Source organism: Loxodonta africana, chromosome 19 (genome assembly GCF_030014295.1).
Source record: "Loxodonta africana isolate mLoxAfr1 chromosome 19, mLoxAfr1.hap2, whole genome shotgun sequence".
NCBI lineage: Eukaryota > Metazoa > Chordata > Mammalia > Proboscidea > Elephantidae > Loxodonta > Loxodonta africana.
The window spans coordinates 31488834-31514875 of NC_087360.1; the positions used below are offsets into that span (position 1 = coordinate 31488834).

Here is a 26042-nt window from a genome sequence, read left to right on the forward strand (position 1 = left end):
AGCAGTCATAGCCCCAAACTGGAAACAACCCAAATGTCCAGCAATAACCGAATGGATAAATACACTGTAGTATATTCCTATAACAAAATACACAGAGCAATTCAAAAGTACAAACTACTGCTACATGCAATAGCACGGGTAGATCTCACAAACAATACGCAGCTAGAAGGAAGCCACACACAAGAGACCATGCAGCGTGAAATGCGTTGTGAGGATTCAATGGGTTAACACGTGACAAGGGCGGAGGATTTCCTCCCTGCTGCAAGCAGACACCCCAGAGCGATCCTGCACAGCTCCAGGAGGGGGCGCGCACGTGCCGGGTTGGCCGCCAGGCCCCGGGAGAGCTGCTTTGTAGGGAGCCACCGCCAGTATCTATGACAGACTCCTCTGGGACAGGTCGGCACCCAGCTAAGGGCTCTCCACAGCCTCCGTCCCGGGGAGTCCGTACAGCCCTAAAAGCTCCGGGCCACACTCCTGAAACCGAATCCAGCCCGGCATGAAGCCATCCTTCTTCCACCAAGAATGCGAGGAGACGCCCTCTTCCCCTCTCCCTCCCCCAACTGGAACTCTGGAAAGTCTGAGTCCATAGGCCTGGATCTAATCCAGTCATTGCACTTTCCTCGGGTGTGTCCTTGGGCCAGGCACCACCTCAGTCTGGGCCTCAGGTTCAACACCTCTAAAATGGTCATCTTCCAAACCACTTAAGGTCTAGTGAGGTCAGGGATGGAACAGGCCAGGCACAGGAGCCAGGAAATGGGGTCAGCAAGTCTCAAAGGGGCTCCAGGTCTCAATATCCTCATCTTCACATGGGGACAATTAATATCATCTCTTTAGGGTTTAGGAGGATTAAATGGGATAATGTTTATATAGTGTTTAACGCACTGTCTGCCCCGTAGAATACATAGCCATAGTAATAAAGGCAAAGGAGCCCTGGTGGCAGAATGATTAAGTGCTCAGCTGCTAACCAAAAGGTTGACAGTTCAAACCCACAAGCCACTCCATGGAAGAAAAATGTGACACTCTGCTTCTGTAAAGATTAAAAAAAAAAACCCATTGCCATCAAGTCAATTTTGACTAATAGCGACCCTATAGGACAGAGTAGAGCTGCCCAGAGGATTTCCAAGGAGCAGCTGCTAGATCTGAATTGCCAACCTTTTGTTTAGTAGCTGAGCTCTCAATCTTTATGCCACCAGGGTTCCTTTGTAAACATTATAGCCTTGCAAATGCTATGGGGCAGTTCTCTTCAGTCCTATAGGGTTGCTATGAGTTGGAATCGACTTGACAGCAATGTGTTTTTTTAGTTTAATAACAGCAAATTCTTGTAAAACACCTACTAGGTGTCAGGTAGTTCAGCGGTAGAATTCTTGCCTTCCTTTGGAAGATCCAAGTTCGATTCCCAGCCAATGCATCTCATGTGCATTTACCACCCGACTGTCAGTGGGGGCTTGTGGATTGCTATGATGCTGAACAGGTTTAAATGGAGCTTCCAGACAAAGACTAGGAAGAAAGGCCTGGCAATATCCTTACAAAAAAATCAGCCAACAAAAACCCAACGGATCACAATGGTCTAATTCCGTCGTGCATGGGGTTGCCATGGGTCAGAGACAACTTGATGGCAGCTAACAATAGTGCCTTGTGTACGTTAACTCATATAACTTCACGGCATCTCTATCAAGTGGATTCTATGATGATGCCCATTTTACAGATGGGAAACAGCCTCAGAGATGTTAACAATTCACTCGAGGTCACACAGCTGGTAAGCCAACGTTAGGATTCGGCCAGGTCACCTGGCTTAGAATACATGCTCTTTCCTGTATGCATATTATGCGTCAATTTTAGAAGCTGTTTTTTAATAGTCTTGCCCAGATGCTGAGACAGCCTCCTCACTGGTCTCCCAGCTTCCAGCTCTCTCCGCAATGTCCACTAGAGGGCTCAAATCACACCTCTGATGTCCACTAGGGGGCGTGCTCAAAACTGCACCTCTGATGATATGGGGCCCCACCAGCTCCTGGAAAACCCCACGCTCTCCCATGCCTATGTAGGCACATGCCATTCCCTACATTGGATTCCCATCCTGCTGGCAAATTCCTTCTTCCACTGGGCCCAACTCTGACGTTGTTCTAGATTCCTCCCCTGTGCTCACCGCAGCAGCCTGTGCTTATCCAAAACCAACCTCCTTATTGTGTGTGGCCAGCAAGGCCTGGTGTGGTCCGACCCCTGCCAATGCCCTCATTCCTCACTCTCTCCACCCCTGCCTCAATGACGTGCTTATGATAATAATAACATTATGATAATTCATAAAGTAATGTAATAATAATGTGTTCAAAATGTTCAGTAATGGTAGCTGGGCACCATCCAGCTCTTCTGATCTCACGGCAAAGGAGGCAGTTGTTCATGGAGGCCATGAGCCACACATTCCATTTCCTGTTCCTGCTCCTGACACTCCTTCTTCCTCTGTTGCTCCAGGTGAACAGAGACCAATTGTTGTACCTTGGATGGCTGCCTGCAAGCTTTTCAAACCCCAAGCACTATGTAATGAACTAGGAGGCAGAACAGAAGCACTAAACATGTTATTAGGCCGATTAACTGAGATGTCCCATGAAACCATGATCCTAAACCTCCAAACCAAGGAACCAAATCCCATGAGGTGTTTGGTTGTACATAAGCAGCCTTAGCAGCTACTCTTTTTTTTTTTTTTTTGGTCATTGTTATAAATATGTCAAACAACTTTTGCCAGTTCAACTTTTTACTGGTGTACAGCTTATTGGCAACAATTACATTAACCGGCTGTGTAATCCTACCCTTAGTCGATGCAATTTTTCCATCACTGTAAACCGAAACTCAGTGCTCCATAACCAATAATCCTCGCTTCTCCCCTTCCTCCTGTCCCCAACAACCACTAATAAACTTTGGTGTCTTCTTTTTAAGTAAGTGAGGTCATACAATATTTGTCCTTTTGTGATTGACTTATTTCACTCAGCATAATGTCTTCAAGCTCCAACCATACTGTAGCATGATTACAAGGGGGAAAATGCAGAACGGAATTTCCAATTCACATGAAATCCAGACTTTCTGGAGCCATGGAGGATGGATGAACCCCTGAAACTACTGCCCTGAGCTAAGTTTTAAACCTTAAGCCAGATCCTCTGAAGTATTCTTAAAACCAAACAATAGTTTAGCTTACCTAGTAGAGAAGGTCTGCCTTGAGCATTGTGCTCTTTTAAGATCTATCTATATGGGATCAAGATGGCACAGTGGTTAAGAGCTTGGCTGCTAACCAAAAGGCCAGTAGTTCAAATCCACCAGCCAGTCCTTGGAAACCCTATGGGGCAGCTCTACCCTGTCCTATAGGATGGCTATGAGTTGGGATTGACTCGACAGCAACAGCTTTTTTGGTATATGGGATCAAATTGACAATAGCAACTCAAAAGATTAGATAGGAAACTTAGAAGACAGTGAGTTTATGCTAATGGGGAAGGAATAACTTGGAAAAGGAGGGTGAGAATGGTTGCACAATTCAAAGAATGTAACCAATGTCACTGAATTGTGTATGTAAAAATTGAATTCCTGCTATGTATATTCTCAAAACAACAAAAATAAAATATGTTAAAAAATAATAATAATGTTTATTATTATTAAACACATCAAGCCCCAGGACCTTTGCATTTGCTGTTCCCTCTGCCTGATGCTTTCCCTCTGATTCTTTACATGGATGGTTTCTTATCCTTCAGGTCTCAGCTCAAATGTCAACTCATCAGAGAAGCCCTACCTGACCATCTAATATGAACTGCCCCAACCACACTGTACCCAGTCATTCTTGACCCCAATACCCCAACTTATTTTCTTCACAGCACTTGGTACCATCTGACAGTCTCTCTTTTTTGAGTTGTATTATGACTATGCCCCCACACTAGAGTAAGGTCTCCAGGAGCACAGGAACTATGTAAGCCTTGTTCACTGCTGTAACCAAAGGGGCAATATTAGTGCATGGCACACAGTAGTGCTCAATATATATCTGCTGAATGAATGAATGAGTGAATAAATGAAAGAATGGCTAGCACTTATCACCCTGGATTACGTATTTGTAAATGGTCTGTGGCTGTGAGCAATTTAAGGACAGAAACTAACTGTTCATCTGTATATATTTAGAGCTTTGTGTACATTAATAACTGGGTAGAGGATTGATGGATGGACGGGTAGATGAATGGATGGACGGATGGATGGTTGGATGGGTGGATGGATGGATGGATAGATGGATAGATGGATGGATGAATGGGGGGATGGGTGTATGGATGGATAGGTGGATGGATGGATGGGTGGGTGGATGGGTGCCATGGGTGGGTGAGTGTAAGGCAGATGGATGTATGGATGGGTGAATGCATAGGTGGATGGGTGGGTGCATGGGTGAGTAAATGGGTGGATGGGTAAATTGATGAATACAAAATACCCTCCAATGCATCTCAGACACAACTGCTCCTTTGCATTTGTTGTTGTTGTTAGGTGCCATCAAGTCAGTTCTGACTCACAGTGACCCTATGTACAAGAGAACAAAACACTGTCCGGTCCTGCACCATCATCACAATCATTGCTGTGTTTGAGCCCATTGTTACAGCCACTGTGTCACTCCATCTCAGTGAGAGTCTTCCTCTTTTTCACTGACCCTCTACTCTACCAAGCATGATAGCCTTCTCCAAGGACTGGTCCCTCCTGATAACATGTCCAAAGTACATAAGATGAAGTCTCACCATCCTCCCTTATAAGGAGCATTCTCATTGTACTTCTTCCAAGACAGATTTGTTCATTCTTCTGGCAGTCTAGGGTATATTCAATATTCTTCACCAACACCGTAATTCAAATGCACCAATTCTTCTTCAGTCTTCCTTATTCATTGACCAGCGTTTGCGTGACTATGTGATGATTGAAAATGCCATGGCTTGGGTCAGGCACACGTTAGTCCTCAAAGTGATATTGTAATTTTTTAACACATTAAAGAGGTCTTTTGTAGGAGACTTGCCCAATGCAATATGTCCTTCGATTTCTTGACTGCTGTTACCGTGGGCATTGATTGTGGATTCAAGTAAAGTGAAATCCTTGAGAACTTCGATACTTTCTCCATTTATTATGATGTTGCTTATTGGTCCAGTTGTGAGGATTTTGTTTTCTCTATATTGAGGTGTAATCCACACTGAAGGCTGTGGTCTTTGATATTCATCAGTGAGTGCTTCAAGTTCTATTCACTTTCAGCAAGCAACGTTGTGTCATCCGCATATCGCAGGTCACAGGTTAATTAGTCTTATTCCAACCTGATGCCATGTTCTTCGTATAGTCCAGTTTATTAGTTGCTCAGCATACAGACTGAATAAGTATGATAAAAGCATACAACCCTGACGCACACCTTTCCTTATTTTAAACCATGCAATATTCCCTTTTCCTGTTCGAATGACTGCCTCTTAGTCTACATACAGGTTCTGCATGAGCACAATTAAGTGTTCTGCAATTCCCATTCTTTGCAATGTTACCCATAATTTGTTGTGACCCACACTGTCGAATGCCTTTGCATAGTCAATAAAACCCAGGTAAACATCTTTCTGGTATTCTCTGCTTTAAGCCAAGATTCATCTGACATCAGCAATGATATTCCTCGGTCCATGTCCTCTTCTGAATCCGGCTTGAATTTCTGGCAGCTTACTGCCCATGTGCTGCTGCAACCATTTTTGAATTATCTTCAGAAAAAATTTTACTTGTGTATGATATTAATGACATCGTTCAATAATTTCCACATTCTGTTGGATCACCTTTCTTTGGAATGGGCACAAATATGGATCTCTTCCAGTAGGTTGGCCAGGCAGCTGTCTTCCAAATTTCTTGGCACAGACGAGTGTGCGCTTCCAGGGCTGCATCATCCATTTGTTGAAATATCTCAGTTGATATTCCGTCAATTCCTGGAGCCTTGTTTTTCACCAAGGCCTTCAGTGCAGCTTGGACTTCTTCCCTCCATACATCAGTTCTTGATCATATGCTACCTCCTGAAATGGTTGAACGTCGATCAATTCTTTTTGGTATAGTGCCTCTGTGTGTTCTTTCCATCTTCTTTTGATGCTTCCTAAATCATTTAATATTTTGTCCATAGAATTCTTCAATATTGCCAACTCAAAGCTTGAATTTAAGACCTAGGAAACAAAAGCTTTCTGGTCTGTCTGGTTTTAATCCAGAAAAGAAACTTTAATCAGCAATCTAAATTGTTTAATTCTTCTCCAGCCCTTTTACAACCCAGCAATGAAAGACAATAAGCAATTGACAAATAGAATTAGCATGTGTCAGAGGACTCCTGGTCTTCCTAAGAGCCTAGGGTGCTGCCCTATCTCTCTGCACTAAGCTCTATAGTCACCCTCATCATCCTGACTCACCCAGGCAGAGAGTATCACCCTGGCTTCTAAACCAGCTGCCGCCCTATCTGTGTGTTCCACCTCAACCTTCCTGGCTTCTCCGTGCCCTGCTCCCCAGCAGACCTAGAGCCTTTGATGATTGGAATTATGTCTTCCCATCCTTGCAGCCCAGAGGCCAGAAAGCATCTCACGTAATATTGCACAGATGCTTGGCACCTTTTCTCTTTTGGCCTAGATCCTGGTTTGGAGACCCAAGGCTTCTTTGTCAAGCAGCCAACAGTCCCCATTTTCTTTCATACTGTGTGGTAAACAATGCTAGGTAAATGGCCAATGGCCATTCACCTTGGCCAGCTTTCCCAGACTCTCTTGCAGCTAGGGGTTAGCCATATGATCCAGTTCTCTTGTTGCTGGGTGTCATTAAGTCGATTCTGACTCCTAGCAACCCCACGTGAGAGAGTTGAAATGAACCATAGGGTTTTCTTGGCTGTAATGTTTATGGAAGGAACCTTGGTGGTGAGTGGCTAAGCACTCAGCTGCTAACCAAAAGGAAGCAGATCATCAAGATCTTTTTCCTGCGGAGCCTCTGGGTGGGTTTGAGCTGTCAACGTTTTGGTTAGCAGCCAAGTGCTTGTATGTGCCACACCAAGGCTCCTTGACCAGTTCTAGCCCATGGTATGTAAATGGACATCTCCTAGAGGGTGCTTAGGGGAAGCTTTTGCTTTCTTGATGAAAAGGGCAGCCGACACAGCCCTTCTGGCTTCTCACCTCTTCTTGCCTAAAGGTAAGCGTAATGCCTGGAGAAGTGGCAGTCATCTTGGGACCATGAAGCATGAAGCCCGAAGGAAAGCTCAAAAGACTCTCAGGAATGCTGAACCAAGCCAGCAGCTGCCCACCTCAGATATCTTGCAGTGGTGAGGCCAATTAGCTCCTTTCAGCGAAGCCACGTGAGCCATAGTCCTAGTACACACTCAGTTCATTGTGAGGTGGACATATGCCCAGCATTGAATGTGGGAATTGAGAATGCCTGTAATACATTAGGGGAGGAGAGCCCAGATCCTGGGCAAATAAAAGACCACAGGACCTGACAATCTGTAATCACAACTTATTTTTTAAATACAATATTTGATGATTTATTTCTAGGAATTCATATACGGTCTTACGTTTTGATCTTTGCTTTCCCACTTGAACACCCAGTCAACCAACTGAAATTCAAAGAGAATTTGTAACCAGGACCAAGGTTGTGTCCCTTGGGGGGCCACCTCATTAGTTCCCTGTTATCTCAAGTTGATCACATTCACAAGAACTACTGTTCTCGTCATTTGAATCCAAATGTTTTTGTTTTGTTTTCTCGCATTTCCCACTCAAGTCGTTAAGGGACTTCCTGGGCAAGCCTTGCATACAAAGATGGCGGCACGATGCCAACAGAGCTGCCAGGAGGTGGCACCACCCCTGGAAAACAAGGACCACAAATTCATCAGCAACAGATACGGGTAGAGCTGAATAGGGGTAGGGCTGAACTCAACATTAAAACCCACACTGAGGTACCTAATGCCCTGGGTGGTGCAAATAGTTAACATACCCAGCAGCTAACTGAAAGGTTGGAAGTTTGTGTCTACCCAGCGAAGCCTTGAAAGAAACCCCTGGTAATCTACTTCTAAAAAATCAGTCATTGAAAACCCTGTGGAACACAGTTCTACTCTGACACACATGAGGATGAGGTCGCCAAGAGCCAGTGTCAACTCTATGGCAACTGGTGTTGGAGTGAGGGGTCTCCAGGAACAATGTATCACCGCAAAGTTTAAAAGACACTCTAGACCTTCCCTGGGATTGCTGGTTTCGTCCATTTTATGGAACACAGTTTCACACTTTTAAGCCTCTGCACAAGCTGTTCCCTCCCCCAGAACAAGCCACTTCTCTCCAGACCACACCCATCTGACAAACACCTCTTCATCCTTCAAGACTTTAAACAAGTACCCCCTTTCTGGTGAGATCTCCCCACATACTCCCTCCTCTGGGGAGCCTTTGACACTTGGGTGGATTACATAAGGGAACACATGCAAAGCACATGACATATGCCTGGCACATAGTAAATGCTCAATAAACACTAGCTGTTCAAACCCACTGGAATTGTTAACCTATCTTCTGATTTATGCCAGTAATACAATAGGGGAAGAGAGCCCCAGTGCCCAGCACAGCACCTGGCACACATAGACAAATAATTAGCACATGCATAGATAATACATAAATTCAAAGACTGAAGCCCCTCAACACTCCACCCCAGCCAAACAGGTCTATCTACTGTCCCCCAAATATACCTCTTGCATTGCTCCCCCTCCATACTCTAGCACATGCTATTCCTCCTCCCAGAATGTACCCCCTCTCATCCTGCCTTTGCCTAACTAGATCCTCCAGGCTGTCTTCAGGCCTCCTGGCCTGTGGACTCTGGGAGGCTGAGGGAGGGAAACTCCAGGGCTCCCATATTCAAGGCCTCGCACATAGCAGGTCTGCAGAGGGATGACCACACGACTGAATGATCAAACAAATGCCGACCGACAGGTTTGGGGATTTGACAGAAAATTCCTGAGGTTACCAGAGGTCTGCCCGCCTACAAAGGAATCCCACATCTGGTGATCCTGTACCTTCAGGGTCATGGGAGGGACCTTTGGGGTGAAATGGGACCCAGGTCACAGTTCACACCTGAGTCACCATGTTTTATGATCCCTGTGGCAGTGCAGAACAAAGGCTCGATTTATGAGGAAAAGAGGGTGCAGTCACCCAAGGAGGAGGAGAGAGGAGGCTCAGCACAGGACCTGGAGCTATCAGGAGGATCAGAGGCCCCAAGGGCACCCCTGAAAGGAACAAGGGAGATGGGAGACAATGAGCACCGGCCAGGGCATCAGAGAGGCTGCGCTCCAGTCCCAGATTGGCCTCCAGCTAATGTGGGACCTTGAGCAAGATACTTCCCCTCTCCAGGCCTTGGTTTCTCCTCAACTGCAGAATAAGTGGGTGGGGTAATTTCTAAGGCTGAGGACACTTTCCTGTCCCATGAATAGCTCTTTAAGGGAACTTGGGGAAAAAAATGATAGCATATAATAATTACTAGCACAGTAAGAGCAGCTAATAATTATCAGAGGCACTGGAGGTTCAGTGGTAGGATTGTTGCCTTCCACGTGGGAGACCCAGGTTCGATTCCCTGCCAGTGCTCCTCATGTGCAGCCACCACCTGTCTGTCCATGGAGGCTTGCATGTTGCTATGATGTTGAACAAGTTTTAGCAGAGCTTCCAGATTAAAACAGACTAAGGAGAAAGGCCTGGTTATCTGCTTCTAAAAATTAGCCAATGAAAAACCCTACGGATCACAATGGTCCAGTCCATGACCAATCAAGGGGATGGTTCAGGACCACGCAGTGTTTCGTTCCATTGTGTGTGGGGTCACTGTGCGTAGAGGACTGACTTGACAGCAATTAACAGCAATATTTATCAAGCACGTGTTCTGTGCTGGGTATTGTACGAAATGCTTCCTAAGCATCATATTGTTCCCACTCCATCCTCCTACCAGTGTTGACAAGTTCAGGTGATGGTTAAGAGCACGGACTCCAGACTCAGACCTTGGAAGAGATACTTCACAGCTCTGAGCCTCGGTTTCCTCATCTGTAAAATGGGGGTAATAACAGTACCTATGTCACACAGGGAAACCCTGGTGGCGTAGTGATTAAGTGTTACGGCTGCTAACCAAAGGGTCAGCAGTTCGAATCTGCCAGGTGCTCCTTGGAAACTCTATGGGGCAGTTCTACTCTGTCCTATAGAGTCGCTATGAGTCGGAATCAACTTGACAGCACTGGGTCTGGGTTATGTCACACAGTAAGCACTGTGACAGATATTGGTATTATTGTCGTTCCCCATTTTACAGAGGAGAAGAAAAGAGAAACTAGTGGTAAACCCCCTCACTTGCTCAAGGCCTCCGGAAAGAGGTAGGGCCATGCCTGCCTGACCCATGCTTGGGCTTTGCCCAGGCTGTGGTTCAGCCAGGTGTGGGTGGGGCTATGCAAATCAGCAGGGCATCAGCCCCAGCAGATCCCAGGCACCCTTCAGAGGACTGCTGAGGCAGAACAGCTGGTGGCCAACCCTGGGCTGAACAAATATCCTGTTCTCAGCCCCAGGATGCAGCCACAGGATGCAGGGGTGTCCTGTTTCCTCCTGCAGGGAACACACAGAACGTGGCAGGCCCACAGGGAGAGAGGGCTGGCGGGAACTGGCAGCCAGCCCAATGCACCCTCCCATGGCAGGGTGTCCCATCAATTGCTCTTTCAGAGAACTTAGAGGAAAAAGCTGATAGCAAACAATAATTAATAGGACTAGCCCAGAAGGGAGACAAGCCCAGGTTCCTTCCCAGCTCCCTCACTTGCTAGCTGTGTGGCCTTGGGCAAGTGGTTTAATCCCTCTGAGCCTCAGTTTCATAGTCTGCATAATGGGACTCATACTTTCTACCATGGGGGCAGGGTGGGAGTTGATAAGGCCTTAGACATGGGCTCAAAAACTGGAGCTGAGCCTAAATTAGAAACTAACAGCATACACACACACAAAAAACCCATTGCTGTCAAGTCAAATCCGACTCGTAGTGACTCTACAGAATGGGGTAAAACTGCACCATAGGGTTTCAATGAGTGCCTGATGGACTTGAACTGCCAACCTTTTGGTTAGCAGCTGTGGCACTTAACCACTACACCACCAGGGTTTCCTAACAGCACAAAGGCACTGATAAAAGCAATGGTGGGAATAACAGCAGATGTTTATAAGAGTGAGTATTTCAGTCACCCCTTTAGCTGCCTCATGAGGTACTCAGTGCAAATCTGACCAACTTCCTGAGGAGTAGGAACAACCAGCAGGGCCAAGGGGTCAGAACCATAGCTCCCTCCTGGCTGGTCACCTTGCCTAAGTCAGGCCCTCTCTCTGGGCCTCAGTTTCCCCATTTACAAAGAGAGTTGGGCTAGGTAGGAAAAAGGGAGCAGGGAGAAATGGGAGGAGGGCAGGAGAAGGTGGAAGGGAAGGAAAGGTAGAAGAGAAGGAGAGGATAAAAAAAAAAGAGTAGGGGGAGAAAGAAGGAAAAACTGTAGCTGCAGCCAAGGTATTAACTGAGACTTTAACCTGTGCTGAGTGATCTCATTTACTGCTCACAAAAATACTCCTGAGACCAGGTAGGGCCATCCCCCTTTCACAGAAGAAAAAACTGAGACCCAATAAGGTCCATCAAGCCACTTTCCCAAGGTCACACAGTGGCAGAGCTGGGATGTGAGCCCACTTTTTTCAGCATCTAAAGTCCAACGCTAAGGTCCCTCCCAGTCAGGCTGTTGGAGCAACCAGAAAGGGAACTGAACAACACTGACTCCTGGTGGCTGCTCCCTAGAATTGCAGGCATGAGTCCTGAAAGCAGGGAAATAAGATCTGAGGCCCCATCAGGTTGGGGCTATGTCCCCCAACCCAGCCTACCTCTGGAGGTGTGGAAATTAAGCAGGCAGCAGTGGGGCATGGACCTTGGGGGCCAGAAGAGAGAGCCAAGGTGATCCACCGGAATACTCTAAGGACAAAGGCTCCTCAATGACAGAGTGTGAAAGAGGAGAAACTGGGCAACGAGGGAGGATGCCAGCAAGCAGAGACTATAAAAAGTCGAGTTTTAAATGCTTTTCTCCTCATGACCTTTGTCTTCACACACACACACAAAAGTTCAATCAGATAAAAAGTGCAATTAGACAAGCTGAGTCAGTGCCACCTAAGAGTGAACAGAGAAAAGCTTAAGAAAGAAATCAGTGGAAGAGAACATTTAAAAAACAACAACAACAAAGCAGATGGGTTTCAAATGTGTGTGGGTCTGTGGCTGAGATCTGGACACTTGAGGAACCTTCTGGGGCTGGTCAGCAGAAATCCCACTGAGGTCTGGGTTCCTTCCCCAGCTCTGTCGCCCCAGTCGTGAAGCCGGGCTCTCTCACCATAGCTGTTCTCTTATCAGGTTCCAGCAAGCACTCTGCCCCAAAGACCTTCTTCAAACTCATTTTACAGAGGAAGAAACTGAGGTTCAAGGAAGTGAAGTTTCCTATTCATGACCAACAAGCTAGAAGGGCTGGACAGATGAAAGCTGGATCCTATGTCTCCAAGATGCAAACTCAAGCACAAATGTCACTGACATGCATGGAGCTATGCAGTCAAAAGGGCCTCATGAGTGGAACACCAGTGTCACCTCGTTAAAGAAGCACTTTGTCTTGGAAGCCCTCATACAGGACCTGGGACACCAGAGGGACTTCAATAGTAAGCCTAAACCAAAATCCAAACCAAACCCTTTGCTGTCAAGTTGATTCTGACTCATGGCAACTCCATGTGGTACAGTGTAGAACCTCTCCATAGGGTTTTCTTGGCTGTAATCTTTATAGAAACAGATCGCCAGGCCTTTCTTCTGTGTCACTGCCAGGTGGGTTCAAACTGTCAACCTTTAGGTTAGTAGACAAGTGCAAACTGTTTATACTATTGCAACTCTCCAAATATCACAGAACTCGAATTAAAAAAAAAAAATCACAGAAAATCAGAGGTGCTCAGGCCCTGGAACCCACCTGGGTAAACTGAGGCCCACAGAGGAGGCAGCTTCCCCACAGTAATGCTGCACCATGTACCCACCTCCTTCCACAAGTAGGCAAGCAGACTGAGAAAGGAGAAGTGCTGGCCCAAGGAGACTCAGCTAAGTAATAGCCAAATGGATACTTGAAAATAAGGACAGTAATAATAAAATAATGATAACAATAACACTAAGTGTTTGATGTGCGCCCAAGATGGTTCTAAGCACTTCATGCACTATCTCATCCAAGCCCTACATCAGCCCTGTAAAGTAGATACTATTATTGGGGCCATTTTACAGACAAGGAAACTGAGGCCAGAAGCCGATCCAAGGTCACAGCTAGGATTTGAACCAGGTGGTCTGGCCCCAAACACCAGCTTTCCACTATTTCTCATCATTACCACAACTATAATGTATCAAACACAATGCTATGTACTGGGCCACACACATAATCTCACTCCCTCCTCGAAACATCATTAAAGAAACAGAGATCACATCACGTTTTCCAGACAAAGAAACTAAAGCTTAAATAATTTGTTCAAAATCTCAGAGATGCTGAGAGGAGGCAGTGCTGGGATTCGAACCCTGGACTTTCAGATCCCAGCGCCTGTTCTCTTAATCTCTCTGTGCCAGGCAGCTGGTGTTACTTCCCTATGTAGGGCTGGAAACATGTGAAGAGGGAAGGCCCCCTGGCAGAGCCACCGTACACCCTCCACGTCGTGAACCACAGCACAGCCGGTGAGACAACACCAGATTTCCAGCCAGCCACCCAGCCAGCCAGCCACGTGCCGGTCCTCCACTCCTGGCCCAGCCACCGCGACTCGCCACGGCCACATCCCGGACCACCCAGTGGTGTCTGAGGACCAGCACCACCTGCAGGTCCCACTCAGCCACGCTGCTGTCACTCACCACGAAGGGCCCGCTCCTCTTGTCCCTGCAGAAGCTGTGACTTCTCCGGGGTCCGTAGGCGGCGGGGGACACCTGCCGGAGCGGCTGCTCATCAACCTGGAGGCCATCTCCCGTCCCCAGGTCCTGCAGCAGCACCTGAAGGTCCAAACACAAGAAAAGAACTTTACTGGGTGGAGGAGGGGAGTGTTCCGGTTACAGGAAGAACGTGTCACTACACTCCAAGAGTTAACTCCTACGTGGCCTCAGTTAACTCCTACGTGCCTTAACCTTTCTGAACCTCGACCACCTAGGAAAAGAACAATAACAGCTGTACCCAGCTTCTAGAATTGACGGGAAAACGAGCGAGGAAGAGCACCCAAAGTGCATCCCACGGTCCACCACCAGGGGGCAGACGGCACGAGCCCTGGACGCCAGGCTTGCCTTGTTTTAGTCTCAGCCCTGCCCTGCCTCGCACTTGGCAGCCCTCCGTAAATGTTGTTAGGTGCAGTCCAATTGGCTCAGATTCATAGCGACCCCACGTGACAGAGTAGAACTGGCCAGTAGGGTTTTCTAGGCTGTAATCTTTCTGAAATTGCCAGGTCTTTTTTCCCCGCAGACACTGCGTGGTTAGGTTAGCAGCTGGGCCCCTAACCGTTGTTACCACTAGTGCTCCTTCCATAACTGTTAGTAGCCAGCTTCATTGCTGCCACTGGTCATACGTGGAGACCCATTTACTTTCCCACCACCAAACACACACACACACGCACATGCAGACATAGAGAAAATAAACATGAATGGAATCATACTACATACGCCGGTCTGAATCCTGTCATTTTTCCCACTTTGTCTATATAGGGAATGCATTCACAGGTCAGTGAATACGAGACTCCAGAATGTGGATTTGACCTGCCTCACATTCTCCACACAGACAAGGAAAGGAAGGCCCAGAGAGGGAAGGGACCTGCTTAAGAACACACAGCACTGGTGAAGAGCAAGGCTGGGTCCCTGATCCCTTGCCTCATGTTCTTTTTGTTTGTTTGTTTTGGTGCCATATGTGACCCCTGGAGTCCCTGAGTGGCATAAACAGCACTCAGCTGCTAACTGAAAGGTTGGTAGTTCGAGTCCACCCCGAGGCACCGCTGAAAAATCAGCCATTGAAAACCCTGTGGAGCACAGTTCTACTCTGACACACATGCAGTTGCCATGAGTCAAGTCAACAGCAACTGTTTGCTTTTCCGTATCTGTGTCTAGACAAGGGTTGCTCAATCTTGGCATGACTCGTATGTGCAGCCAGAAAATTCTCAGTCGTAGGGTGCCTGTCCCGTGCACTGCAGGACGTTGGGCAGTATCCCTGGCCTCTACCCACTTGAATCCAGAAGCACCCTCCCTTCAAGGTGTGACAAACAAAAACGTCTCCAGGCACTGTCAAATGTCCCCTGGAGGGCAAAATCACCCCTAGTTGAGAACTGCTGGTCTAAACACATATACAGAAAGAAAAAAGGGTCTGGAAGGGTGTGCCCCGTTTATGCACAGATCACTGTGGGGTGGGTCTTTGGGGAGATATTCTTTCTAAGCCATGTTTCCGTAATATTTTAAATTCTTACACAGCATTCACTACTTTTGTAAAGAGAAAAATGTGAAGGTTAGAAATGTATATAATTCATGAATCACTGTGAAGTGTAGGCAAGTCCCAAAGGACATCAAAAACTGTAACAGTGGCTGAGTATGGGGGATTGGGAAGGGAAGGGAGATACTTACCTTTAATTTTATATGCCCTAGTAAGGTCTGAAGGACCCCGGATGGCACAAATGGTTTGCACTCAACTGCTAACCTAGGGGTTAATGAGTCAAACCCATCCAGTAGTACTGTGGAAGAAAGGCCTGGGAATCTGCTTCCACAAAGATTAAAACCAAAAACCCACTGCTGTCAAGTCAATTCTAGGAGCCCATCAAGATTACATCCAAAAAAAAAAAAAACCCTACGGAGCAGTTCTACTCTGTAACACATGGGGTCACCATGAGTCAGAATAGACTTGATGGCAATGGGTTTGTACGGTTTGAGTTTTTAACAATCAGCATTTTGTTCTTCTGAGATACTTTTCTTTCCTCCAAGACCAAGAACCAAAGCTCTCTGGGCAGAAGAGAAGAGAGACACAGGAAGGTAGTCAAACGCTTCCTGATGCCTTGGTGAGAAAACAGATCCCCTGACAATGAGAGCTCCTGGGCCTGTGCACGCTGGGCGGGCGTCCAAGGCTGGGCTGAGGGGCCGAAGCCAGGCCCAGCCCCACTCAACACCCCAATTCTCTGCTGCCATTCGGGCCACTGAGCAAGGCGTTGGTGAACAGACACATTTCCATGGCCTATTCCCTCTGCCACCGCTCCCATAAATTCCCTCTGCCACCGCTCCCATAATAGCAGGAGGTGGGTGCGGGCAGAACCATTCTCTCTAAGTGCATCTTTAGTGCCTACAGGCAGAGGGGATGATGGGAAGCGCTGACTAGGCACCTCTGAATGCCCCAACATACTAGTTGCTTTATCGTAATTCAGCCTGATAACACAGCTTTGAGGCCGGGATCATTGTGAACTCCATTTAACAGGTGAGGAAACTGAGGCTCAGAGAGGTGCAGTGTCTGCTTTACAGTTAGAAAGTGGCAGAGCAGAGATTCAGACGTGGCCTGTGTGATCCTGAACATGGTGATTAACCTCTTTAGGAAGAGACGTGAATTCAAAGCCCAGCCTCACCACTTACCCTCTCTTAGACCTGAGGCAAACCTTAGGTTAATATTACCCTGTTGTCTAATCTCCACAACAACCCTTCCAGGTTGGACCCCTTTTACAGACAAGAACACTGAGGCTCAAGGAGGTGATGGGGCTTGCCTTTAATCACTCGACCAGAAAGAGGCAAAGGTGGGATTTGAGCTCTGGTTTGCTGATGCCACCAATCTCCTGTCAGAGCCACATCACACATGAGGACGTTAAGTCAGTTTCCACACTGCACCCGGAACACGCCATGATTTCTCCTGCCTCCAAAATTTTGCACGTTATGCCCCTGCCAAGAATGCCCTCCCCTCACCTCATTGGCCCATCGAAATGTACATCCATCTCTCAAGATTGTGCTCAAGCCAGCACCTCCTCCAGGAAGCCTTCCTGGGCCTCTTCTCCAGCCCCTCACACCACATTGTATCATTTCCTAGCCTTGAATCACCATGTCCCATTTCCCCATGGAGATCAAACACTTGCAGAGGGTGGGCTCCATTCCCCGGATTTCTTCCTTACCTCCCACAGCTCCTCATTCACCACAGAGTGAAAGCTTGTGTATTGGACCACACTTGGTGTCATGGATAAATTGTGCCCCCCCCCCCAAAATGTGTCAACTTGGCTAGGCCATGATTCCCAGTATTGTGTGGTTGTCCCCCATTTTGTGATCTCCAAGCAGAGAGAGGAAAGACCTCACTACCACTGAGAAAGAAGAGCTGGGAGTAGGGCACGTCCTTTGGACCCAGAGTCCCTGTAATGAGAACCTCCTAGACCCAGGGAAGATTAATGCCAAGACACGTGGGGATCTCCAAGGAATGCTGAGCCCAACAAGGACCTGCCACCGGAGCCGACAGAAAGAGAAAGCCTTCCCCTAGAGCTGGTGCCCTGAATTTGAACTTCTAGCCTCCTAAACTGTAAGGGAATAAATTTCTGTTTGTTAAAGCCATCTATTTGTAGTATTTCTGTTACAGCGGCACTAGATAACTGCTATGTATTGAATTGTGCCCCCCAAAATGTGTGTCAACTTGGCTAGGCCGTGACCGTGTGACTGTCCACCATTTTGACATCTGATGTGATGTTCCTACGTGTTGTAAATCCTACTTCTATGATGTTAACGGGGCAGGATTAGAGGTGGTTATGTTAATGAGGCCAGACTGAGGATTAGGTTGTATCTTGAGTCAATCTCTTTTGAGATATAAAATAAGAGAATCGAGCAGAGACGGAGGGACCTCCTACCACCAAGAATGAAGAACCAGGAGGGAAGTGTGTCCTTTGGACCCGGGGTCCCTGTGCTGAGAAACTCCTAGGCCTATCCAAGGGAAAACTGATGACAAGGATTTTCCTCCAGAGTGAAGAGAGAGAGAAGGCCTTCCCCTGGAGCTGATGCCCTGAATTCAGACTTCTAGCCTCCTGTGCTATGACAGAATAAATTTCTGTTTGTTAAAGCCATCTACTTGTGGTATTTCTGTTATAGCAGCACTAGATAACTAAGACAACAACTAAGACAGAATTTGGTACTAGATGAATTTGGTACCGGAAGAGTGGTAGTAACAGACACCTAAAATGTGGAAGCGGTTTTGGAATTGGGTAATGGGTAAAGGCTGGAAGAGTTTTAAGATGCCTAATAGTAAAAGGCGAGATTGCCTTAAAGAGACTGTTGGTAGAATGGTGGACATCAAAGGCAATATTGGTGAGGGCTCAGAAGGAAGTGAGGAAGCTACAGGAAAAGTCTCTATCATCTTGGAGGGTACATATAGAACCACCCACACAATGTTGCTAGCAATGTGGACGTTAAACATGCTTCTGGTGAGGCTTTAAAAGAAAATGATAAATGTGATTGGAGGATGGAGAAAGAGTGACAATTTTTATGCAGTGGCAAAGAAATTGTCTGAATTATGTTCAAATGTTTGGTGGAAGGTAGAACTTATAAGTGATGAACTTGGATATCTGGCTGATAAGATTTCTAAACAAGATCTTAAAAGGACCACGTGGGTTCTCCTTATAGTAAAATGTGAGAGGAAAAAGATGGACTTAGAAATGAACTGTGCAAAATGAAAACAGAACTTAAAGATATTTGGAAAATTCTGTTGTATAAACTAAGGACATGGGTCCTAGAATGTTCACCAAGAACGTGGCTACACAATCTTTTGTTAAAGAGATTAAGCCTGTGACTGATGGATCTAACCAACTACCACAGCAGAAAAGCCATCAAATTAGACTGAAGGGGACAGAGAAAGAACAAAAGAATGCTGTCTGCCTCTTGGAATTCTACAGGCAGGAAACAGGCCAAAGGAGCTATGTCTGTTGTTCTGGTTCTGGGGTGTGAGGATGCCATTATGGTGTGCCAGGGGTATGGGGCTGCCACCCAAAGCTGAGGGAGTGGGGCTTCCATGCTGAAGGGACAGAAGAACAGGCCCTGCCAGGGCTAAGAGGGTGGGGTCACCCTCTCAGATGGACTAGAAGAATGGGGCCGCCAAAACCCAAAAGAGGAGAGTTGCTGTCCCAGTGGGCCTAGAAGGCAGAGCTGAAGCCCCGGGCCAAGGGGTCTTCTCCCACAATCCAGAGAACATGGCCAACACCCAGAGTCTGGATGGCAGGGCCATTGTCCAGATGGTTTTAGAGTACAGAGGATTATTTTCAAGCCTTCAGAACAAATGCAAATTGTTCTGCTAGGTTTTGGACTTGCTTGGTGCCTGTTATATCTTCTTTCCCTCCAATTTCTCCTATTTGGAGTTGAAATGTCTATCGTGTGCCTGTTTCGCCACTGTACTTTGGAAACAGATAACTTGTAATCTAGATATCACAGGTTCACAGGTGAAGAGGAATTTTGCCCCAGGATGGAATATGCCTAACCAAAAAAACCAAACCCGTTGCCATCGAGTCAATGCCGACTCATAATAACTCTATAGGACACAGTAGAACTGCCCCATAGGGTTTCCAAGGAGTGGCCGGTAGATTTGAACTGCCGACCATTTGGTTGGCAGACAATCTCTTAACCACTATGCCACCAGTATACCTATGGTCTCATCCATATTTGATTTAGATGATTCAGAAGAGGAAATTTTGGACTTGGAGTCAGTTTAAGACTTTTGGGATGATATGATGGGGTGGTAAGCACATGAATTTTGGGGGCCAAAGGGTGAAAGGAGTCCTGGTGGCGTAGTGGTTAAAAGGATGAAATGTCATAGATTAAATTGTGTCCCCCAAGTATATGCGTCTACTTATCTAGGCCATGATTTTCAGTATTGTGCGGTTGTCCTCCCTCTTGGGATCTGTGAGCAGGGAGAGGAGGGACCTCACTACTACCGAGAAGGAAGAGCCAGGAGCAGAGCACATCCTTTGGACCCAGAGCTCCTGTGCCGAGAACCTCCTAGACCCAGGGGAAGATTGCTGCCGAGACACATGGAGATCTCAAAGGAATGCTGAGCCCAACAGAGACCTTCCCCGAGAGCCAAAAGAGAGAGAAAGCTTTCCCCTAGAGATGATGTCCTGAATTTGGACTTCTAGTCTCCTAAACTGTGAGAGAATAAATTTGTTTGTGAAAGCCATGTACTTGTGGTATTTCTGTTATAGCAGCACTAGAGAACTAAGACACATGGTTTTAAACACTGGCTTTGTTGCCTGCTGCTGTGAGACCTGGGACAAGTTATATAACCTCTCTGAGCTTCGGCTTTTTCCATTTGTACAAGAAGATGAAAATACCTGCAGCAGATGCTGTCAGTGCCCTGCTCAAAACTCAAGTACACAACAATGACGAAGGTATCCTACTGTGTGATGGCTTTCTCTCCACCACTGAGCACGGAACTAGCCAGGATAGAACAGCCTGAGAGTTAGTAACCCCAGGAAGAGCCTCAGCCAATGATAAATGGAAATTGGAATTTTCCCAATAAAATAAATACTCCAGGTGCTCTGTCCTGATGAGACAACTCAGAGGTGTGTGTTCTCTGCTGCCACCCAGAGGTATCCAGTGGGATTGCACCTCAGTTGCCCACTCTGATAACCTGCTTGAAAACACTATCACCTGCCTTCCTTTCTCAGTCTCACTTCTCCACTGCCCTGCCAGTTCGCCCCATGATCATCTCTTAACAAAACTACTTGCAACCAAAAGCTTGTCTCAGGTCCTGTTTCCAGGGGATCCCAAACCATGACGATCATTCTCTCACGGGATTGTCATGAGGCTCAGATAAGATCACTCATCCACTCATCCACCAAATACTTCTTGAATATCCACAAAAAGGTCAAGCACCATACTGGGCAGGGGGCACAACATACTGGTATACAGCAGGTGCTCAATAAATAATACCACGATTATCATTCGAGGCCAGAGTTTGCAAGCTGGTGGCCAGGGGCTCTATATAGTCAGCAGACAAGTTTTATTTGGACTGAACAATATTTTCTTAATAAATTGTCCTCCTTTATATAATGGGAATATTACACATAAAAATCTAGAGTTTCAGACTCTTTTGATAAACCAGATCTGCCATCCCAGGGCCAGCTTTCTCACACGTCCACAATTAGCCGGAACTGAGCCACAGTTGCCCCCCTTTAGACAGGGCACGAGCTCTCTATTTGCCACAATCCCCACCACTCCCTAGAGTCTTACACCCAGTTTCACGCCACTCATTTATGTACCCACCTGAGTTTGAGACCCCTGGCCTAGATGCTTCATCAATGTTTGACAAACTGAATAGCCACTTGGGCTGGGAAAGGGGAGTGTGCTGTCACACTGCAGGGATTGCAACTAATGTCTCGTAACAATATCTGTATAAATTTTTGTATGAGAAATTAACTTGAGCTGTGAACGTTCACCTAAAGCACATTAAAAAAAAAAAATTGAAATAGCCTTCTTACCTTGTGGCTGTCTCGATTCCCTGACTCCCGCCGACAAGGCCCCATTTTGGTCTCCTTGGCCTCTGAACTCTCCCCGGGGAGGCTGGGCCTCCCTTTGGGCTGCTCTTGTCTCCTCTCTCTGGCTTCTTGCATGATGGACAGGCCTTCTCGAATTTTGGTGGGGGGACCCTTCTCCGAATAGGCCCTCTTGATGTCCAGTGGCAACCTTCCACTGTCCCGTGGGTGGTCACCCCACTGGGCACCCTTATCCTCATCTTCCCTACCGATGGATTTCCTCGGGGTCCCTTTCTTCTGGTCAGTAAGGGGTGGCCTGGACAGCACATTCGCCCCGCTGCTCTGATCCTCCCCCCAACCAGAGGACTTGGACTCAGCCGAGTAACTGTGACACTTGGGGGTGTAATGTTTACTGGCAAAGGCCTTCTTTTCATCCTCAGAGATGCCCAAGATGTTTTTCCTGGGAACCACAGGACGGGGAGAGGTCCCTAGGTATTTTTCAGAAGCTGGGTGCGGCAGGGCCCACAAAGGAGGGTTAAATTTGGTGCTCGTGGCTGAGTCCAGGGTCTCCACCAGCTGCTTGCCTGAGCTGGGGGTGGAACTGTGGTTTGTTTCAGCAAAACTGGCCTGTTTCCTAAGACCCTCTGTTTGGGATGCCTCCTTCAGGCTTCTCCTACCCCGTTCCAGCCTCCCTTGGGGTGAGCTGCTGACTTCGGCCGTAGGACTTTCTTTCTTCTCCTGAGCTTCCCCAGGGCCTTTCGTCGACTGCTCCTTGTACTCAGCCATCAAGGCGTCAATATCCAGAACACTGGATCGATAGCCATCTTTGGTTTTACCTGGGAACGTCTCCCTGACCACATCCGTCTTCCTTCTGACAAGATTGCCAGCTTTCGAGTGACTTATTAAAGTTAGGGTAGTTCTGGGAGCATTGCTGGAGGACATCTTGTTCTCACTGTCCTTCCAATTGTTCTGAAAGCCAGTGACGTCTTCTGATCCTTGATGAATCCGTAAAGCATCAACATCAATGATTCGTTCACTAGAAGGATCCAGAATCCTATCCCCCAGAGATAACGGACGGTCAGCTGGCTTCAAATTCTTTGAAAAGCTGACATTTGCACACTCTCTTCCCTTAGCCCAGGTTTTACTGCCCACAGACTGCAGTGGCTCTTCATGGTTAAGAGAAACTAAAGTAGGTGTTAAAGAATGAGGAGATGGAGGGGGAGGTATTTTTCTAGAATGTTCCATCACATTTTCAGGCCCTGGGTTAACAACATTCTTGGCTTTTTGAGCATCAGGAATCTGATATGTTATTGCAAAAAATGTCACCTTGGGTTCCACAGGAGACCCTTGCTTCTCTGGTGGAAGAGTCTGGACCAGTGACACGTCTGGGTTCACTTCCTGGGTCCCCACTCTATCATGGGACAGTTGAGGTTTCCTTAAGGCACGAGCTGTAGGGGTCAAATAATCTGTCTGCCTCTGCTCCACCTTTGAAGAGTGTTCTGGGTTGAGGAAGCGGAATTCTTCAAACTTCACATCGTGGGGTAAAGTCCGACGCCTCCACCTCTCCATTCTCTGGTCCATGTGACTTGTTTTCCGCATTTTCACTTCTGGTTGTGGCGTCAGAGTCGGCCTTGGGTCATCTTCGCTGGCGGCCACAACAAGGGGTCCTTTCTGCACAGATAACATACCTGGATGTGCCTGTGCTCGGAAGTCAAAGGGCTCATCCTCAGCCCTGGAAGGAGGATCTAGAAGCCAGCCCTGGGGTGCACTCCTCTCTTCCCTTGAAAGGAAGCCTTCCAGCTTGTTTCCTGCTCCTTCAGGTTCCTTGGGCTGGACCTCATGGATGCTGGCCTTGACTGCCCTCACAGTGGTAGCCTCAGGCACGCAGGCCCTGGCCGAACGTTTGCAGGCAACTGCAGGGCTCAGCTCCGAGCCCTTCTCTTCACTGACGACCATGGTGGCGTTATTCCAGTTCACCAAGGCCCCACCTGTCCATTTTGGTGATGGGCAATTGTGCCCAAACACATCCTTTGGTTCTCGAAAGTCAGGCTTTGGTGCCATGGCCTCATGCTTCCCTCGAGCTTCCCAAATTAAACTGGCTCTTTGGACGGACCCAGGCTGACCTTCCAAACCACCGTCCAGGTCCACAGGGGGGACCTCAGGAGACAGCCGCCTCTCCTTCTGTGAGAGCAGAGATGTGCTGCTCCTGAGCGCCAGGGCTTTCTCCTCGTGAACTGTGGAGATGGCCTCACTGTGGGCATGCTCCCCTACTGTGTGCACAATGGCATACTTTGGCTCAACCCGTTGGGATGTGGCAGGGTTTTCCACATGCTTATAGAAGGGGTTATTAGTGCGCTTGTCTCCCAAAGGATATTTTTCTGGGAGGGGCGTGTGATACCATTTCAGCTCACCGTTTGAAAGGGCCGTTTGTCCCAATTTCTCTGTCTCAGGATTTTCGAACCACCTGGAGTTGTCTTTCTTGGGGTTTCTCTTTTCTGGCAGGACCTTTCCCAGCCAAGAGCCTTTGTCAGGCCCGGGTCTGCACTCTGAGACAGGGGTATCGGGCACATCGCCAGGGACTGTGGCCGAAGGAGAGCGTCTCAACTGGTCGGCCACAGTGTGTCTCTCTACGTGATGCTCAAACACCGTGGCCCACACGGTCTGGAAGTTTCCATCATCTTCCGGAGCGACATCAGGAGTGCAAGGGGACCCCATCAAGTTTTCACGTGGACAGTTGTCTGGGTCTTGTTTAGAGCTGTCTTTCTGCTCTGTCTGCTGGGCTTTCTTCTGGAGCGTCCCAGGCTTCCAGGGGCTTCTTGGGGCAGATGATCCATCCAAACAATGCCCCTCCTTCTGCTGGAAAAAAAAAAAAGAAAGAAACAATCCAACGTTAAAGGATTCAAAATAGGAAGGGAAATGTGAGATGATTGAAACGGCTGCTTATAAAATCAAAACAGCGATATATCAGAAAACGTAAAAGGCTGAAAACATCTAGCGTGACTGAGAATGTGGGAAAATAGACATTCTCAGACACTGCTGGATAGAACATAATAGATACAATTTTGGGGCAATTTGGCGTGATTATGATTTTAAAATATTCATTTCCTTTTATCTGGACAATTTCCTCTGCCCGTGTCCACACGTCTACGTAAATAAGAAAGTTCAGCAGCAGTGTTTGTGAGAAACCAAAAGGGCAGGTTTCTGCTTGCATTCCTGCTTTCACTTTCTCTGGGTATATGCCTACGGTCAGGACTGCTAGGTTATGTGGTAGTTCTGTGTTCAACTTTTTGAGGAACCACCAGACTATTTTCCACAGTGGCTGTACCAATTTACATGCCCACCAGCAATGGGTGAGGGTTTCAGTTTCTCTACAACCTCACCAACACCTGTGGGTTTCTGTTGTTTTCATCATAGGGGTGCGGTGGTGGTGCAGTGATTAAGAGCTACAGCGGCTAACCAAGAGATGGTGGTTTGAATCTACCAGCCACTCCTTGGAAACCCTAGGGGGCAGTTCTACTTTGTCCTTTGGAGTCACCATGAGTCCGAATCAACTCGACAGCAACAGGTTTTGGTTTTTGGAACGGCTAGTGACATTGAGCGTCTTTTCATGAGCTTGTTGGCCATTTGAATATCCTCTTTGGTGAAATGCCTATTCAAGTCCTTTCCCATTTTTTGATTGGGTTGTCTTCTTGTTGTTAAGCTCTGATGTATTTTTAAAACTCTGTACAAGTTTCCTAAAAAGTTAAATAAACACTGATCCTGTGATCCAACCATTCTACTCCTTGGTGTTTTAGGTATTTACCCAAGAGAAAAAAAAAAATAGTTTTCCGTGCAAAGCCTTGTACACCAGTGTTCATAGCAACTTTATTTCTAAGGGGTCCCAAATAGGAAACACCCCAAGGTAAATCAGTAGGTGGATGGATAAACAAACTGTGGTCTATCCATACCATGGAATGCTACTCAGCAAGCAATGAAAAGGAACAAACTATTGATACACACAACAACACAGATGAATCTCAAAATAATTATGCTGAGTGAAAGAAATATATCCTGTATGTGTCCATTTTTATAAAACTTCAGAAAATGCAAACTCATCTATAACGACAGAAAGCATATTAGAGCTTGCTGGGTAGGGAGGGAGGATAAAGGGGTACAAGGAGACTTTTGAGGGTAGTGGAAATGTCCATTTTCTTGGTTGTGATGACAGTTTCTCCTGTGTGTTGGTGTCAGAACGCATCAACTTGTACACCTTAAATATATGCACTTTGTTGTTGTTAGGTGCCCTCAAGTCGATTCCGACTCATAGCAACCCCATGTGACAGAGTAGAAGTGTCCCACAGGGCTTCCTAGGCTGTAATCTTTATGGGAGCAGATCACCAGGTCTTTCTCCCGAGGAGCTGCTGGCTAGGTTTGAACCACCAACCTTTCAGTTACAGCTGAGCACTTAACCACTAGGCCACCACAGCTCCTTATGTGCAGTTTCCTACATGTCCCTTTGCCTCAATGAAGCTGTTTTCGGAAAAAAAAAAATCTGCAAAGCACTGACCACAAACCAGTTAAAACTAG

At 47.1% G+C, this 26042-nt stretch overlaps 1 protein-coding gene across 2 annotated transcripts in view; it reads right to left on the reverse strand.

Moving 5' to 3' along the window:
* Positions 1–26042, reverse strand: part of KIAA1671 (KIAA1671 ortholog) — a 181322-nt gene that overhangs the window by 140089 nt on the left and 15191 nt on the right. For both annotated transcript variants that reach the window (XM_003419167.4, XM_023559297.2), the window contains exons 4-5: positions 21483–24332; positions 13897–14031 (exon numbers count right to left, since the gene is read on the reverse strand). In XM_003419167.4, coding sequence (XP_003419215.2) covers positions 13897–14031; positions 21483–24332 — 2985 coding nt within the window. The remainder of the gene's footprint in view (positions 1–13896; positions 14032–21482; positions 24333–26042) is intronic.